At 45.7% G+C, this 17,908-nt stretch overlaps 1 protein-coding gene across 1 annotated transcript; it reads right to left on the bottom strand.

Moving 5' to 3' along the window:
* Positions 1–12,039: 12,039 nt before the first annotated feature.
* On the bottom strand, positions 12,040–12,366 carry LOC146202298 (uncharacterized). The gene has a single exon (XM_084600794.1). It carries the CDS (start codon positions 12,364–12,366, stop codon positions 12,040–12,042), a length of 327 nt encoding a protein of 108 aa, XP_084456920.1.
* Between the last annotated feature and the right edge of the window lie 5,542 nt (positions 12,367–17,908).

Here is a 17,908-nt window from a genome sequence, read left to right on the forward strand (position 1 = left end):
GCCGTGCTGTCAACTAGCGGATTTTCTCCTTTGTTCCTGCTTTACAGACGTGAACATTCAAGCCTCAATGACATGGTTCTTCCTTACCATCATGATACATCCGACTGTACTCCTGTCACCGAAATTGCGAAGTATGCCGAAGAATGCCGCCAACTCACCTATTCCGTCACGAGTGCAGATCAGCTCAGATCAGCATCTTTCGAAGTACGGGAAACTCAGAGTAAAATATTATATGAGGAACGCCTGAGGAAATTGGACAGTAACAGATGGGCAGCTAAAGTATTTATATACCTATATCTAAAAAGCGTTGACTCCCAATGGAGGAAAATGACTAGGAAACTAACTAATAGGTGTGCTGGTCAAAAGAACGAAGAAATAAAGAGCGTTAAGCAATAGTTGAAAAGCATAGAAGGTAAAAATTGGATAAATTCGATGGAATAGAAGCAGTGTGTGGAACTATACCGAAAGTGGAAAAGGCAGGTCAGGAGGGAAGTTTTCTTTGATAACTCAAGAGGCAGTGCTCTATTTTTGAAGCTAGATCAGGGTGCCTTAAAACACGCAGCTACAAAAAGAAATTTAACAATGAAGATGACGCATGTGCTGTATGTAGTGACTCCATGCACTGAAACAATTGACCATATTATACTCGAATGTAATGTTATCCATCCGGAAGTCGATGCAGGCGCAGTCACTCTTCCTGAAGCTCTGGGGTTTAGAGATATCAGTGGCCGGTTGAATGAACCTGCGGTGGAAGTTAGCAAAAAAAACGATTGGAAGATTGGTGGCTTAAAAGCAGAAAAGTTACATAATGTCAGTAATGTAGAAACAGAAATTCAATAAATAGAATAATGGTAGAAATAACCAATCTAAAACAATAATTAAGATATAGGGGGGGGGGGAATCAGCATGACAGCAACTGCTACCAACCCGTTTGGAAGGGGACACTGCTATATTCCATCCATCCATCCATCCATCCATCCATCCATCCATCCATCCATCCATCCATCCATCCATCCATCCATCCATCCATCCATCCATCCATCCATCCATCCATCCATCCATCCATCCATCCATCCATCCATCCATCCATCCATCCACCCACCCACCCACCCATCCACCCACCCATCCATCCATCCATCCATCCATCCACCCACCCACCCACCCACCCATCCATCCATCCATCCATCCATCCATCCATCCATCCATCCATCCATCCATCCATCCATCCATCCATCCATCCATCCATCCATCCATCCATCCATCCATCCATCCATCCATCCATCCATCCATCCATCCACCCACCCACCCATCCATCCATCCATCCATCCATCCATCCATCCATCCATCCATCCATCCATCCATCCATCCATCCATCCATCCATCCATCCATCCATCCATCCATCCATCCATCCATCCATCCATCCATCCATCCATCCATCCATCCATCCATCCATCCATCCATCCATCCATCCATCCATCCATCCATCCATCCATCCATCCATCCATCCATCCATCCATCCATCCATCCATCCATCCATCCATCCATCCATCCATCCATCCATCCATCCATCCATCCATCCATCCATCCATCCATCCATCCATCCATGGGTCAACAGTTGACAGTTGACAGCCGTGTGGTGCTGACGAGTGTTCCATCGCTCCTCCGATTGCACATGGCTACCGGGAACGGACGGACTGGCGACAGCGGAAGCTTCCTAAAGCGTCAAATAGATGAGTTTTTTCTTTTATTAACTTTATTTCGTTTTCAGCTAGTTAGGTTAGGTGCAGCCTAAAGAATAGATTTTAGCTCTTTGTCCTAGCGGCCTGGTTTTTCGTGCCGGCAGCTAGGTTTTTTTTTCGGTGTTCATTCTTTAACTATTTTGTTAGATAATTATTCTTTTTTCTAGGCTATTGGCATTCGCAGAATTTATTTTAACGCGTGTTTGCTAGTAGTTTTTGTGTCTTTCCTTGGCAGTCTGTATATTGTGAGAATTATTTGTAGAAATACTTCAGTTGATTTATGCTTAAGATGTGCAATTAAAAGAAGGTAAAATGTACTCAGTGTGAGGCACAGGTTAATCTCAAGGAAACGCGTTTCAACTCGGTAGAGGAAGCGGAAGGCAGTGACTTTTTGTACCGGTGTTGCGTGCTTAGTGCGCACCTAGATAGAATTGAACCAGAAAAGAGCGGTTTAGTGTCTCGTCTGGAAGCCTTAGAAAATGAATCAGAAACTGCTGGAACAGCTTCCTGAAAAAAAAAAGAAAAAAAAAAAACCGGCCGACATTGCCCTTGGAAGAAACGAGGACGGACATTCCAGTGCGGGCCACGTGGCTGGGGCCAGCACTGGCATGGAAGGCATAAGCAAAGTAGGTCAGGCGGATCCGAACCGTCAGAGTTATTTAGAAGCAGCTAAGACGCCGGAAAAAAAAGGAAGAAGTAAGAATGAAAATCCCAGACATAGGGACACAGACAACCGAAAGCAGGAGCCAACAGTTGGGAGATGGAGAGAGAAGGCCCAGGTGCTTATCGCCGGGAATTCCAACATTAGCAGGTGCAGGCGAGATATCATGGAACTTGTAAAGGGTGATAAGCGAGTGTTAGTTGGAACCTTCCCAGGGATTACAATGAGCACAGTGCTAAAAGAGAGTAAAAATAGGCTGTTGAAAAATTCCGCAGAGCGCAATATGGTGATAGTAGCCACGGGGCTCAACGATGTCCTAAATGGTGACGCTGCAGGAGTGGTGGAAAGTTTAGCTAAGGGAGTTGACGATACCAGGGCGATAACACAGCAAGCGCAGACAGTTGTATGTACAGTACCGGAAGTACTAGGAACGAACGGAAAGCTTGTAAAGGATCGTGACGGTTAATCAGAACATAGGAAAGTTAAGCCTGGAGAAGCGTTTCGAAGTGGTGGAGGTAAACAGGAAGGCGCATAAAGCAGGTTTTTGCAGGGCTTTTCAGCGAGATGGCATCCATTTTAACAGAATGGTGGGAGCAGAGATCGGCTGGCGCCTGGCAGGTAGGGCTGTAGCTTTTTTAGGGGGTCCGCGAGGACTCCGAGCATAGAGGTAGTTAGAAGTGAAGCAGAGGAAAGCGTTATAACGGAGGCTGAGCCCCCAAAAATGGCAAGGAGGAGGTCGAGAAAGAAAAGTACAAAAAAGAGATTTAACACTAGGATCCGCTACATAAACATGCAAGGAGCTAGAAAAAGAGCGAAATGGTAAGAGCTAGAACAGCAGTTGAAGGATGGCAAAATAAGTGTGTACGCTCTATGCGAGACTCATCTCAGGAATCTAGAAGATCCGCCGTTTATAGAAGGCTACGTTTGGGAAGAATGCAAGAGAACGAGAACGGAAAAAAAGGCGGGAGGAGTAGGTAGGTATGTTGATACACCAAGGAACAAATTGGAAAAGAATAAAATCATCTTGCAAAGAACATATCTGGGTATCAGGAACAACTGCCGGCATAAGTTCATGGTTAGAGGTAGTTTATTTAGGAACAGGACACTAATGCAGGCAAGAAAACAAGGATTTCGTAGAATGTCTCAGTGACGATATAAGCCAGTTTGGAGACTGGGCCGATATTATTCTAATGGCGGACATGGACGGCCACATCAACGATCTGGATGGATACACGGATTGTAACGGGAAGCTAATGCTAGATTTCTGTGAGCGACACGACCTGGTTATTGCAAATTGAGAAACAAAATGCAAGGGTCAAATAACGTGGGAATTCGGCAACAGACAGACTACCATTGACTAATGTCGCTGGAAATTTATAGCATTGTCACAAAAATGCAAATAGACGAAGGATGAGAGTGTAGTCTGGGAAGTGATCATAAACGCATTAGTCTGCAGATGGGGCCCTTGATGAAAAGAAAAATGGTACATAGACAAAACGTTAACGCAAAACTAAACGACGATCAAATAGCGCAGATAGCAGCAGACATAGAGGAAGCAATAGAGAAAAGCCCCATGTAAGAACGCGATGGTCAAATGGCATCCTCGAGGCGCTGCAGATGAAGTTATGTGATGTTAGGAAGATAGTGAGAGACCGGAAAGCATAGCGTGACATGGTCCATAGGGTCACGAAGGGTCGGACACGACTGAACGACTGAACTGAACTAAACTGAACTGAGAACTCGTCATCAGGAGAAAAATTAAAGAGGTTAAAATAACAAACTGCTGTAATGGAAAGAGAAAGCCACGGAGCTGGTGGAATAAGGAAATCAGGGAAGCCATAGAACAACAACGGGCAGCTTCAAGGGAACACCGAGAGGCAAATAAAGCACAGTTATGTCAGAAGGAAATAGACCAAAAATGGGAATCATATCGACAAAAGAAACTTGATGTAAAGGCCCTCGTCCAAAGTAAAATAAAGCAGTCCACCGATCGCTGGATGGCTGACATACACAATGCCACTAGAGGCAGGCCAAGAAAATTCTGGAATCATATAAACTGGCTAGGTAAAAAGAATCAAAGAAAGCAGGACCGGATTCAAGATAACGAGTGAAATTGTTTAAAGGGAGACAACGCAGTGAACTACATTACATCAGTTTTAGCCGAGTCATTTAAGAGCGATGATAGGGTAATCTCCGCAAATCAGGAAGCAACGCAAGATAGCAGAAACAAAGCAGCTTAGAACTGGCCAATCTAAACTAGAAAAAGGCAGAAAAAAAAATATTACTAAAAACACATCTACAGGAATAGATGGAATTCCGATCAAGCTGATTAACGAACTTGGTCCAAGAAGTAAGGAAAAGATGTTAAAAGCGTTGGAAAGAGTGATAACGAATAAGCGAATTCCGGAGAGCTGGCGGCATAGTAAAATTAATTTGATTTATAAAGGCAAAGGAGAAAGGGTGCACATAAAATCTTACAGGCCGATTACCATAATATCTGTTATATACACTTAACCCGGTTCTGTGCACAGAACCGGGTTAAGTGGAAAAATATGGGAGAGGCCTTCGCCCTGCAGTGGGTATAATCAGGCTGATGATGATGATGATGTTATATACAGGTAGCAACTGCTACCACCACGTTTCAAAGGGGTCGCTCCTATATTCCATCCATCCATCCATCCATCCATCCATCCATCCATCCATCCATCCATCCATCCATCCATCCATCCATCCATCCATCCATCCATCCATCCATCCATCCATCCATCCGTCCGTCCGTCCGTCCGTCCGTCCGTCCGTCCGTCCGTCCGTCCGTCCGTCCGTCCGTCCGTCCATCCATCCATCCATCCATCCATCCATCCATCCCGTCCATCCATCCCGTCCACCCATCCCGTCCGTCCATCCCGTCCGTCCATTCCGTCCGTCCGTCCGTCCATCCATCCATCCATCCATCCATCCATCCATCCATCCATCCATCCATCCATCCATCCATCCATCCATCCATCCATCCATCCATCCATCCATCCATCCATCCATCCATCCATCCATCCATCCATCCCCTCCGTCCGTCCGTCCGTCCGTCCGTCCGTCCGTCCATCCATCCATCCATCCATCCATCCATCCATCCATCCATCCATCCATCCATCAATCCATCCATCCGTCCCTCCGTCCGTCCGTCCGTCCGTCCATCCATCCATCCATCCATCCATCCATCCATCCATCCATCCATCCATCCATCCATCCATCCATCCATCCATCCATCCATCCATCCATCCATCCATCCATCCATCCATCCATCCATCCATCCATCCATCCATCTATCCCGTCCATCCATCCGTCCATCCATTCCGTCCGTCCGTCCGTCCGTCCATCCATCCGTCCATCCATCCGTCCATGCATCCACCCATGCATCCGTCCGTCCGTTCATGGGTGTTCTTCGATAACTCTGATCCCGTGGCGTATTCCAAGAATTGGCTAAATTATGTCTTCGAATTCTATCGCCTCCATTTTGAAGAAAAAGAAAAGAAACATGGGTCAGAACACCTGCGCTGCGCTCTGCGAAAATTGGCGTTATGCGCCGGCAAGAATAAGTTTGCCAGCTGTGTGAAGAAGGGGCCGGTGTGCCATGTAGAAGAAGAAGCAAAGCAGCAGAAGAAGAATGGAGCGCCGCTCACTTCGTGCACCACGCGTGCGAATAAGAAGCGGGTGACGAGCAGGTAACGCGACTCAAGGTCGGCTTAAGGTCAAACTGTGGCGTACGCGAAGCGCGCCGCAGCTTGCCTAGTGAAACGTTCGCTTCAAAAGGACAGGAACAAGAGAAATGGGGCGAGCACGCAACCCGGATGGACAGCGTTCCCTGCTGTGCACGCTCTGGTCCCTCCAGAGTCCGTCTCTATAGGCATCTGATTTTGCTCATGGGGTGCGCACTGAACTGTCACCAATACACCCCAGAAGCGGTGGCGCAATCACGTCCGTATGTCAGCTCCGATCTCACAACGGTTTGGATTAATTGCTAAAAATGAAAAGAACTAAATGGACATGCCCGTGAGTAGGGAGAGGGATTGTGCTGTATGCCTCTGTAAAAATGACGAGGAAAAAGTAAACTGTGATGGGCTTGGCCTGTCCTTTACGGACAGCACACGAACGTAAATGATGCCATACAAAAAAAAAAAAATAATAAAAGCCATGGTAACGAAGATACACAAAAATGTCACACGCCAAAAACAGAGGAGGACAACTGCGCTCTCCAGTGAATATCATTAGAAGGCTTGAAACATCGACTCACTACTGCGTTCTGCAGCGCTAGCATGTAATCGATTATATTCACACATCTTAATCAAAAAAGGAACGTTTCAATATATTATCCAGAAATTTGACCCCAAGAATTTTCGTCCCATTGATCTGTTCGTCTAGACAAAAAGTAGAGCAAAAAAAAAAAAAACAAAACAAAAGCATCTCAAAATTTAGCTCATAAAAGCATGTAAGAGGCAGCATCTTGAATCTCATTTTTTTTCTGCGCCTGAATAAGTGGCTTGAAATCAAATATAGCTGCCAAGACGTCTATCATTATGAAATTTCCGAATCCCTTACCCTCCTCATTTCTCCTGCATTGCTCGGTTTCGTCGTATTCAACGGAACAACAATGCACCTTAGTGACGCTAGAGCGTTTTTTTTTTATTATGCTTTACTCTACAAGCCGCGAATATATTTTTTTGCCTATTCTTTAAGGGTAAACGCTTGATAGTGGTTGACATGCGCAGGCTATATTCCTGTATGCCAACAGCGTCTTATAAGCTGCACCGTCCGTCTCATTCTTTTGCATTTTTTTACCGCTATACTGGTTATGTGCGCAGTGCTAGTACGTTTATCCCGTGCTGCGGTGTTTCGGCGTTGCAATTGTTCGGAGTCGATTGCGAATATATTAGAACCAGTAACGAGCAGAGGCCAAAAAGGGGTTATTCTGGAGAATATAAGCATATATATTTATGGAACGCGAATGCATAAAGATGGCGTACGATTCCAAAAGAAGGAGCCCGATAAAAGGCTCGGACAATCTTGCGCAGGTGTGCCAGGTTTCTTGGTGCTTTTTTTTGTATTTTTTGTTCTGCCAGTATCACAATCTCAAACAATTCAACTGCAACAGTTTCGGTCAAGTTGTCGTGCAATGTACAGCAGGCTCCTCCTTAATAGAATGTATGGCAGCAGCCGTGACGTCAGCGCCTGAAAACGGGCATCAGCACGACAAACAGTACTTCTTGGCGTCATCGTTGCAAATGCGAATTTGCTGGCTTTTCCTTTTTCTTTTTTCGTTTGCGGCATCAGATAGATCTACCGCGTGCCACCGTGACTTGTGTACTGTGAAGAACAGAGCTAAGTGTCCTCCACTGGGCTCGGGCTGAACAAAAATGACATTTACAGTAGGCATGAAGGAAAGAAGCCAACAGTCGGCGAGGCCAAGGAAAGCACTGGGGATTGTACTTTATGTTTTTTAATGCTTACTTGGATAGTCACAGATATTAATAATGTAATCTTTTTTTTTTTTAGGGGAAATATAATTAAACACAAAGTAGAAGAAAAAACAACGTACCGACGGTGGGAACTGAACCCACGACCCGCCGGCAGGATGAGGGGGCTGCGGCATCCGGTCGTCCAGACGGAGTACCCGAACACCAAAGCGGCTCCGCATGCACTCTGGCGGCAGTACACTTCCCGCGCCAGTAGCGGCGCTCTTCAGAGTGAGCCGCGGCAACAGTAAAATGCCTGGACGTCATAATTTCGATCTCACAGAATGACGACCTCACTCAACCTCAAATTCATGCGTGAGGTTCAAGTCCGACTTCCTGGTCTCAACAACAAATTTCGAGAGATCGCAGACCTCATCTCAACTTCACCTAGTTCATTTTGAGGTTGATGTCAACTTCATGAGAGCGAAACCACATGAGGTTGCCCACCTCTGAAGGAGAGTGCAGTTAGATACATTGAATGAAAATGACAGGTGTGACATTGGGAGATTGGCAGTGTAGTGACGATCAGTGACGTCGTTTTTCGATTTTGATGCTACAACTTCACCACTTCACCACACACGTTCTATTTCTACGACACAACGTTTATTTTCATGTAGAACTCGAAGAAGCGGCACACAACGACACATGGGCAAACGGTACACTGACGGTGACCCGCTCACAGTCACATCCTCGTGTTTCCCCGCCCCAAGGTTGCCTTTTCTATTTCCTTCGCTGGAGAGGGAGCGAGCTCCCTCGGCAACGTGGTCCCAAAGCGACCCTCCGCGACTCTAGTATAGAGGGCGGAGATTTACGAGTTCCTTCTGTCCGGCTGACTTTTCTTACGCGAATTCGTCGTTCGCTTGGCGCCGGGTGCTTTAGTTTGTTTTTGATTTGCTAAATTGTTTTCCGGTGGACTCACCCTCTCGTACGCGCCTGCGAAACTGCGGTCTCGAGTTACAAAAGGCAGAGAGCGAAGTGGTATATGAATGAAATGCGAGTTATTTTCTGCCTGAAATCAAGGGGAGAGAATTGACGAAAGAAGAGCACAAAGAAAATATAATCGATGCTTCGTAAGTGTAAAAAAGTGGATTTCAAAATATTGCAAGCCTAGCAAGCCTAGGTAGAGAGTAAGACTGATGATATTGCATGCTGTGACCAAAAATGTCCTCAACTTTTAGCAAGAATTTGAAGTTGGGATTCTGCAGCGGCAAAGGGAAAAAGCAAATATTTGAAAAATGTGAGCATATAACGAGTTTTAAAGTTCCCTGCACCTGCGCAAAGATTTCCTTTTCTCTTAGCTTTTCTCCCAAGATTCCGTGAAAAAGAACGAATTTCCCGAATGAAACGTCACAGATAGTCATCTTCACCGATACTTTGGCCCATATGAAGTGGTATGGCAACTCGGCGAGGTAAATTACCAATTCTTCGAACAGTATTCCAATGAACTGTTCGCTTCTCTAGGAGACGGACGTCCGCAGTGGTACATAGAGGCTGTTTCATACCTACACATAAAAAAACTGGAAACACTTGCTCTGGTCCACGTGCCACACTATATACCTTCCCGACGCTTACTAGCAATGTCCCTAGGCAGAAAATAGCTTTAAAAAGTTTAAAGCTCGAGTGCAAGGGTGAATGTGTTTTCACTCTCATTTTCTCCGGTCGCTATTCACCGATATTAATACCGTCAGTGAGTGGCTTGAATCCAACATTCGTGCTTTGTGGTAGCGAAAATTTCCATTTTTGATTTCTCCAAAAGACAACCAGATAATTTTGTCTGATTGCCGCAAGCAATAAATGATGTCACCAGAAGTGATGGCAGTAATTGAGTAAATTACTGTAATTTAATTACTTTTTCTGGCGGTTTGTAGTGTAATTAATTACTTTTCCGGTTTGGTGATTTAGTAATGTTATGAATTACTTTTTGGCACTTATTTCGCAGCAAAAGTAATTAATTCCTTTCGAATTCAGTTTTACTAAATAAAGTGCACCATTGCATTTTTCCTTACACAACACAGTAGAGAGCCGCGAAAGCAGCAAAGACGTGCGGCAAGCCTGGCCAGCGTAACGGATCGGCAAACGGGGGCAGTATAGTGCGCCTGAGACCTCCTGTGTAGCTGGGTCACTTGGCTATCCCATGGGTAGTTACAACCATTCTCCAAGCAGCAGGATACAAATCGTTGAGGGACTGCCGCAGGGACCGATGCATGGTGCAAGGCCGGAGTTGAAAGCTAATTGGGAGCGCGGCGCAGTAGCACTCCTTGTTGCGTCGGCTAGGGCACAGTGGTGCCTGGAGTGGAGAGACAACTGGAAGGGTCCATGGCGTGAGCATTACTGAGCGCAAAGTGCCGAGGATAGTTCTCGGGACTACGGAAGCGATAAATAACCTATCTTCTTCGGGCCCTTCAAATGGTGGAGACAGCTGCGGGCCACCAAGACGCCATGGGTTCACTGCTCATTTCACCACCGTTCGACCATGCTTCTGATTTTGTTATTTGTTATGGTTGTCTGATTTTTGTAATGACACGCGCTGTAGGAAAGATGGAAGGAATAGCTCTTTGGGACGGAATTTGGCGGGACAATGAAAGAATGTGTGGGCTTCGCGTCTGGAGACAGGTTTTTTTTTTCTTTATTTGGTTTCTGCTTGAATAAAAACAAGGAAGCAATTTCAAAGGAATTAAATTATTCAGCAGAAGTAATTGTAATGTAATTGCATCACTTCTTGGGAGCAGTAATCAGTAATTTAATTACTTTTCTACGATTTTGAACGAAGGAATTAGTAAAGTAATTTAGTTCCTTTTCAAAAGTATATAAGTTTGCCATGCATGATTCCGGGTTTCGTCGCGAATACCGAAGGCTGCACTTTGCCGCCATTCATTTTAAAAGGGTAGTTGCCCGCCCCTTTGACTATAAGGATTACAAGAGTCTGAATCAATTGGCGGGGATGTTTTTTAAAAGTGATTTTCTTGGTAGTAAGCGCAGCTTTGCTTTCAGATGAATTTTAGCCTAGCCAGAAAGATCCAGAGAATCATCGTTTGGCTGAGAATACTAATTAGATTAAGTAGTCGGGATGTTCCTTTAAAATGAGCGGCGTAAAAGTGCAACGTTTTTGGGAATACCAACTTGCTCTAGCCGAACACGCTGATATTCCCGAATTGAAGTCCTCCAAACCAGAAACTGTAGCACCTGAATTGATATCAATGCTGATAACGTGAAGTAAGCGGATAACTTTTACGATCGGAGGAGAGTTCCTGGGCAGACTGCAAGTGTTGTCGGGCATCTGCATTTTCCGCTTGCTTTATCAGTTATGATCTGTAGTGGTCGAGTAATGAGCAATAATGATAACTTGAATAATATTTTAGTATGTCGAATATTTAACTGATTGTCTCACTTTCCAGATTCTCCCGTAATCACTATTTTCTAAAAACCCGTGTTTGAAAACGACGTGTCACTTAGAGATGTTTGAACGCGAATCAAGAAATCTTTTTTATAATGAAAACATCAAAACTCTTTATTTACAACTTATGTACAGCATGGTTTTTGAGCCTCTGGCGCATTTGCTGACCATACCAAGCTGAAGATCTCTTGTACTTCAGTCCTTCCGGCGGATTACAGCTTTTGTCCCGCACCTGCAGAGAGACGACATTAATGGAGATATTAGTTGTGCAGTTCAAAATTTCTCCGTTGCACATCAAAAGATAAAAGCGTGTATTTCTATAGAGACTTGTGCTCCGACAATTCAGGTCATCCAGTCACGCGATCAGCGCTAGTGAGCCTGTCCACTTCAATACGTTCGCTAAAGCAAATTATTTCTCTAAACAACGTGAAATCAAAAGTTGTAGTCATTCATAAGAAAGCTGCACCACTGTGGTATTGTAGATAAGCTGCATTCAGGGATGATCGTTGCTCTTGGGATTGCTTGTTTTCGTTTCTTCCTTTTTATAGCTTGCATTTGCTGAATTTGAATGAACCTCTACATTATCACGATGGCAGTTGCAGTGCTTGATCGAAATTCGCATGTGGTGCACTGTGGTGTCGATTTCGCGCGGACCGCAGTAGCAACGCAAAGAAAAAGAGAAAAAGAGAAAAAAGAGATAAAACCATTCACGCCAAGCTACAGTGACTTACTTGTAGGTGTTAGTGGTAGCCGTGGCCGTATCCGCCCTTAAGCAGAAAGACTCCTCCTCCGTGTCCTCCTCCGAAGCCTCCGCCGTAGCCGTGGTGGGCTTGGCCGAACAGGGATCCTCCCTGGTGCAGCTTGTGAACGTGGTGGACGGTCTTGACGAGGAAGCTAGGGCCTGGAACTGTCTTGTGGTAGCCGTGACCGTAGCCACCGCCAAAGCCGCCCCCGTGGCCGTAGAAGCCGGCCAGGGCCACGCCCAGAAGGGCGCAGATGACAACGGCGACAACCTGGGAACGCCACGTTGCACAGTGATGTAGCGAGCTGCGTACCAAACTGTTCATCGTGAAAGTTTTCGGTTCAAAGCCTTGCAAAAAAGATTGTTTCGTAATTCTTCCGGAACATTTGAGCACGCCGTGCAGCGAGGTGTGGCCGTCGCCATGAGGACCTAAGAAATAACATAACCACGATTAAGCGTCGTTACCACTTGCGAAGTGTAATGTTAAGTCAAGCGTCGAATCCTCCCACAGTACACTCAGGCATATTTCATAGTTAACAGAGCGCCACATGAAAACGCGTCTGTAGTCCCGAGCTGCTATAAAGAAGACTCTAGTCTGTTAAGAAATGAAATAGTACTTGGTATTTATGGCGCTAACTGGCTTCTAACTTCCTGCACCACATCGCCGTCGATACCACCCTTCATTTCTTCTGCATTTCCGCTCAGTACGTACGAAATGTGCGATGTTTTTACCTTCATCTTGTTTTGTTCGAAGCGAGATTATGAGTAAGCTAGCGTTGACTGTGGCGCCCTCATACCGTGGCCATGACATCATCTGCAGAGTAGGTCAAAACTCCACATTGATAATGGCAGCCTCGGAGAAGTGCCCAGCGTTGAGAAACCGTACTGAACAAAACGCGACCATCTCGAAAATAACCCGGTTTTTGACGCACCAAGCTGTCGCGAGGCGTCGCGGTAAAACGTTTTTACCCGAGGCAGTAGGAAAGGCCTAGATTTGAGGTTGCGGCTCCCTGTGAGATCACGTAGGCTGGAATCAAGACTCACTTTCGCAACATCCCACCAATTCCCGACAACCGATGCATAGAGACATTTTCGCATGCTGCTCGCTTACGGGAAAACTACCTAGGGCTGGCACACTTTTTAGGCAGCAAGAGAGACGGTCATCGCCACGAGATCAATGTTACCGATAGTGCCAGGTGGCGCGTGCCACAGATGCGCCGTTGCTTATCGCAAGAAGGGAAGCGTAAAGTGCATGCAAAAACACGACCGTGCAATCCGGAATCCCTTCTTTTCAAGAGATTTTTTTGTGCAAACAGTTTTTGTATTTGAAGTTCTGACGCCAAACGCGAGCGCCACGAGAATTTATAACGAGCCCTCAACCCAGCTTTTCGGAAAGCAAAACGTTACATATCCATGAGAAGAGTACGTTTAGTACAGTACGAGTGGCTGTCACTTTAGGTTAGTAAACTAGATGACGACCTTAGTGCATTATCTCGGTCACGTGCTGAGTACATGAGCTAGACTCGTGCGCCGACTTTCTCAAGAGGAGAACTGTTCTATGCGTAGAATTGCGCGCATTTCTTTGATTCAGATACGTGCAACAACCTAAATCGACGCGGCTTCGTCTCATGCTCGAATTTGTAGCAGTATTAAAATATGCCTCCAGCTGCACGAGCAAAAGAAACTGCTTTCAGCTTGTGCAGGACAGATTCTTTTGCCGAAATGATACTGCGTAGCGGCAACAGGTAAGACGGAAACAAGTATTAAGCAACGTAGGACAGGATAAAGAAGATATACAGCAGGATACCAAGAACACTGAGACAAGGGCAAGTACACAAAACATCCTATTTCGCATTTGCATACTGCCCTGGCCGATACATTCGTCCACGGTCAATATACGCACGTCGCGCCCATATCCCCTCACGTGGGCTGTGCATCCATCCGCAGTGCTACCCGCGCCAAGAAGCTGCCCTGCGCCAGTCTACCAACGCGGGCTTTGATACATGCGTTAGACACCTACCAGGGCACGCATAGTCCAAAGAGCTCGATGGGCTTCAAGCGATCGAGTGATGGTTTGACTCGGGCCGCTGCAGCCTTATATACTCGGCCCAGAGAGCCGAAATTTACAAGCACGCACCATAGTGGCGGCGCTCAAAACGCTCGAGTTGAGAGGGAAATGACGCCTTCGGACGTAGGGCTGGTCATCCAATGGTAACACGGCCTTTCCTATTCATCTGGCCGTCGTCCGCTGATAGCTATTTTTGTTACCGCTACATTCCCCGTTGCTCTCCTTTGCGGGCATTTTTTGGTGCTTTCATTAAGGTCTCTCTCCGAATCCGGCCGAGCACCTTTTCTTCATCGCAGTAACGAGCGACCATACACTGGGGCAAGGAGAAGGCGGTGCCTGGCTGAAAGCGCAGGCAAAGCGCTTTCCTCGCTTTCTCCCGTGTCCACTTGGGAGGCGAGTGAAACGGCTCCCCCCCCCCCCCCCCCCCCCCCCCCCTTAATCTCCCAAAAATAGGATCCGTACGCTCTGGCCGACACGCGGTCCGGCGCCGAGTGGTTAGAAAGGGAGCGCGCAACATGTCAGCGGCCGAAAGCTTTCGCTTGGATAAACAATAAAGACAAGGCCGTCGCGACCACACCTGGGGAATGGATCAGATACGGCAGTCGGCAGGCAGAGCGGCCGAATACCACGCCCTTTCAGTTGTGTTTCTCACGCCTCTCAAAAAAGAAACGCAGCTCTCGGGCCGCGCGCTGCAGGCTTTCCTGTCTCGGTAGCCGCGTACAGGAAAGGCTGATGCGGCCCGCGGGCGAGACGTGTGACCATCGCGGACGCGCGTTTGGCGTACAGCCCGCCGCTACTCGGGGCGCCCGCTTCATCGGAGTTTTCGCCGCTCGGACAGCCCCCGAAATACACGCGTGCCGCCGCCACACGGAAGGCGACGTCGAAGAGAAGGCCCGTGCGTGTGCGTGCAGCTGTGCCTGCTTGCGCACGCATCGGCCAATAATTACCCACACCGGCAGGCGACCCTTCTCGGAGGCCCATTCTTAGCTCGAGGTTCGAAATGCCGCCGAGGGTGCGCACTGCTGGTGTTTGTTTACCTTAGTTGTTTCGCGCGCATTGCGAGGATGCGTACGGTGGCATTAATTTTATTATTATGTACTAACTATTGTTATTTTTTTTATGCACGACCCAATGAAGCTGAGAGGAGGCCCTCGAGAGTACAGATCGACAAAGTTTCACTACTGCCAAAACTTCGCGTGGATTGGCTGAAAGCCGAACGGGCGCGCTTCTCTGGACGATCGACGATCATGAGCCATTGATTCGGGCGTGGAATGGCAGAGGTAGGAGCAGAATTTACTTTATGTCTTACGTTGGGGGTTTTGCAATAATAATAATTATGGCTCGCTATTATTGTTATTATTGCAAGGCTTCTTGTCATGCTGTGCATTGAAACCCGCGAGCGGAACTAAACTTTTGCAAAATCATCAAAACTTTCTTCTTTTCAGTTTCACTTTTGACCGGAAGACGCGGCACTCTCTAGCTAATATGATTGAGCCCCAATTACCACTCGCCTTCCTGTCCCCCTGAACGCGGCGCTGTGAGCTATCGACTAAAACACTCGCAACTTCCGTCTTTCCGTCCCGCGGCAGTAGCCTGCATTCACGGGCCGCATTATTTGATGCTGGATTATGTAAAGTAGTTCTCGTTACACTCCGACGCTTATAACCTTTGTGAAAAGGAGGGGAAACGTTCGATCGGTATTCGAAAGACATACAGGACGAACGAAGCTACATGATCCACTTAGCAACGTATTGTGGTATGTTTGTAGCGATGACTTTTAATCGGGGGCTTCGCGCATCGGCGGCGGCGTACTAAACTTGGGCAACGCGAAGAAGTCGTAACGTCAGATAAAGCGCAGAACAAGCAAAATCATGGCGACTGAGCAATCTTCAAGGACACTATAAACTAGTGTGTGAAAACGCTAAAAGAGTTGTGTCGAAGGTACCGTCGTTATGAATTGATCCCCTGCCCAGCCATCCTTGGACAGCGCAGAGCGCGCTCACGCATGGTCAAGATACTCATAAAGACTCTCCTGTTCCTCACTCGCGATATTTCCTGGTGCGCTATTAAAGAGCAGTGAGCGAAATCAGTGTCACCGCTAATGTCGCCGTACTTTATATTCCGCCTTAAAGCGGCTTCAACTATCTTTTTTTTTTTTATTAAAGCGAGGAATTCCTATCTAAAAGTAAATGTTAGAACGCTGATGGCGCATCTATACTGGCAGCTCTGCCTTTTAACTGTAGGCAGATACACACTGAACAATGAATACGACAGAATATTATATTTATGAAGGCGACCGCAACAAAATCAAGACTTAGTGAGACAAACTGTTCACCTCAAATAAATTTCAGCGCTTGTTCATCGCCTATAAATGCCGATAAACACATGGCTTATCGACGCTTTGGCCACAATGTAACTGCCGGTTGGCTGACGCTGTCTGCCTTTTCAATTAGTTATAGTTGCTAACAATTATTTATTTGCACTTATATTATGCTATTATTTAGAATAATGTTTTTCATTTAACCATAAACTAAGCTGGGACATTCATATAAATAACACGTGTGCAAAAGCATGCAAACAACTAGGATTTCTTCGTAGAAAACTGTCAGCAGCTCCTTCTCATGTGAAGCTAACAGCCTATAATACCCTCATAACGCCCATCTTTGAGTACGGTATAGCATTATTTGGAGCCCTCATCAATCATACCTCAGCCAAAAATTGGAAAAAAATTCAAAATAAGGCCCTTCGTTTTATTTTCTCAGCTACTTACGCCACGATAGTGTATCATCCATGCGAACTAAAGCGGGTATTCCTACCCGTTCTTGTCGGCGACGCGTAGCTTCCATGAAATTTCTATAGCTTCTTTATAACGGTGGAATCAAAATTGATACAGTTCAGTACATCAAAGCATCATATCATCGTTCGAAGAGGTTAAATCATGGGAAGTGCATCAGATCCATCCCAGCTCGATGCGACGCATACAAATTTTCATTTTTTCCTTCAGCTATTGAAGAATGGTGCCACATGAATTTATACACGATATCTGCCTTGATATTTTTCTTAAAAACGTCGAGTCATATTTTGCGAAGCAAATGGTGTAAACAAAAAATAGTTCCTAAAATGTCTGTCGTTTTTCACTGCGAGTGTTCAGTTTAAGATTTTATCTTATTAGTACCTATTGCCTAACGTGTTCTTTTATTGTGTCGCTTCGCGGTTCTTTTCAGTGCTTCATATGCGACAAATTGAATGTCCGTTGTAGTGTTGCATTGCGTATGTTTTTCATTTTTGTGTGTTTCTGATGTTTTTCATTTTGTATAACGGTCCCATTAGTTTGCCCACTCCTGTAAGAGCCTAGCAAGGCTTACAGTATGCTTAAATAAATAAATAAATAAATAAATAAATAAATAAATAAATAAATAAATAAATAAATAAATAAATAAATAAATAAATAAATAAATAAATAAATAAATAAATAAATAAATAAATAAATAAATAAATAAATATTATTTTTTTACCTTTCGGCCCTTGTCGTGAACTGTAATCATGCAGCCACAGACCACACGCGAACTGAAATCGTGTTCTCATTATGCGCTTATACCTGCAAGGTGGTCACGTTATTGGTTCACAGTCGATGATCTTCGCCAGGTATATGCTTTCCTGGAAGGATACTCGTCATGGGGGTTTGCCTTTGAAGTTTCGTACAGTATTATTATTTGTTTTTATCGAACACAAACTGAGGCTGCCTTTTCATGCTTCTTTCATTTGCACGAACCCAAGTTGCTGAAAATATGGGCTGATT

This window comes from Amblyomma maculatum, chromosome 1 (assembly GCF_055883805.1).
Source record: "Amblyomma maculatum isolate TAMU_Amacu chromosome 1, ASM5588380v1, whole genome shotgun sequence".
In the NCBI taxonomy this organism is placed as follows: Eukaryota; Metazoa; Arthropoda; class Arachnida; order Ixodida; family Ixodidae; genus Amblyomma; species Amblyomma maculatum.

Coding starts and splice junctions, on each gene's coding strand:
- LOC146202298 (XM_084600794.1), bottom strand. CDS start 12,366: ATGAACAGTTTGGTACGCAGCTCGCTACATCACTGTGCAACGTGGCGT.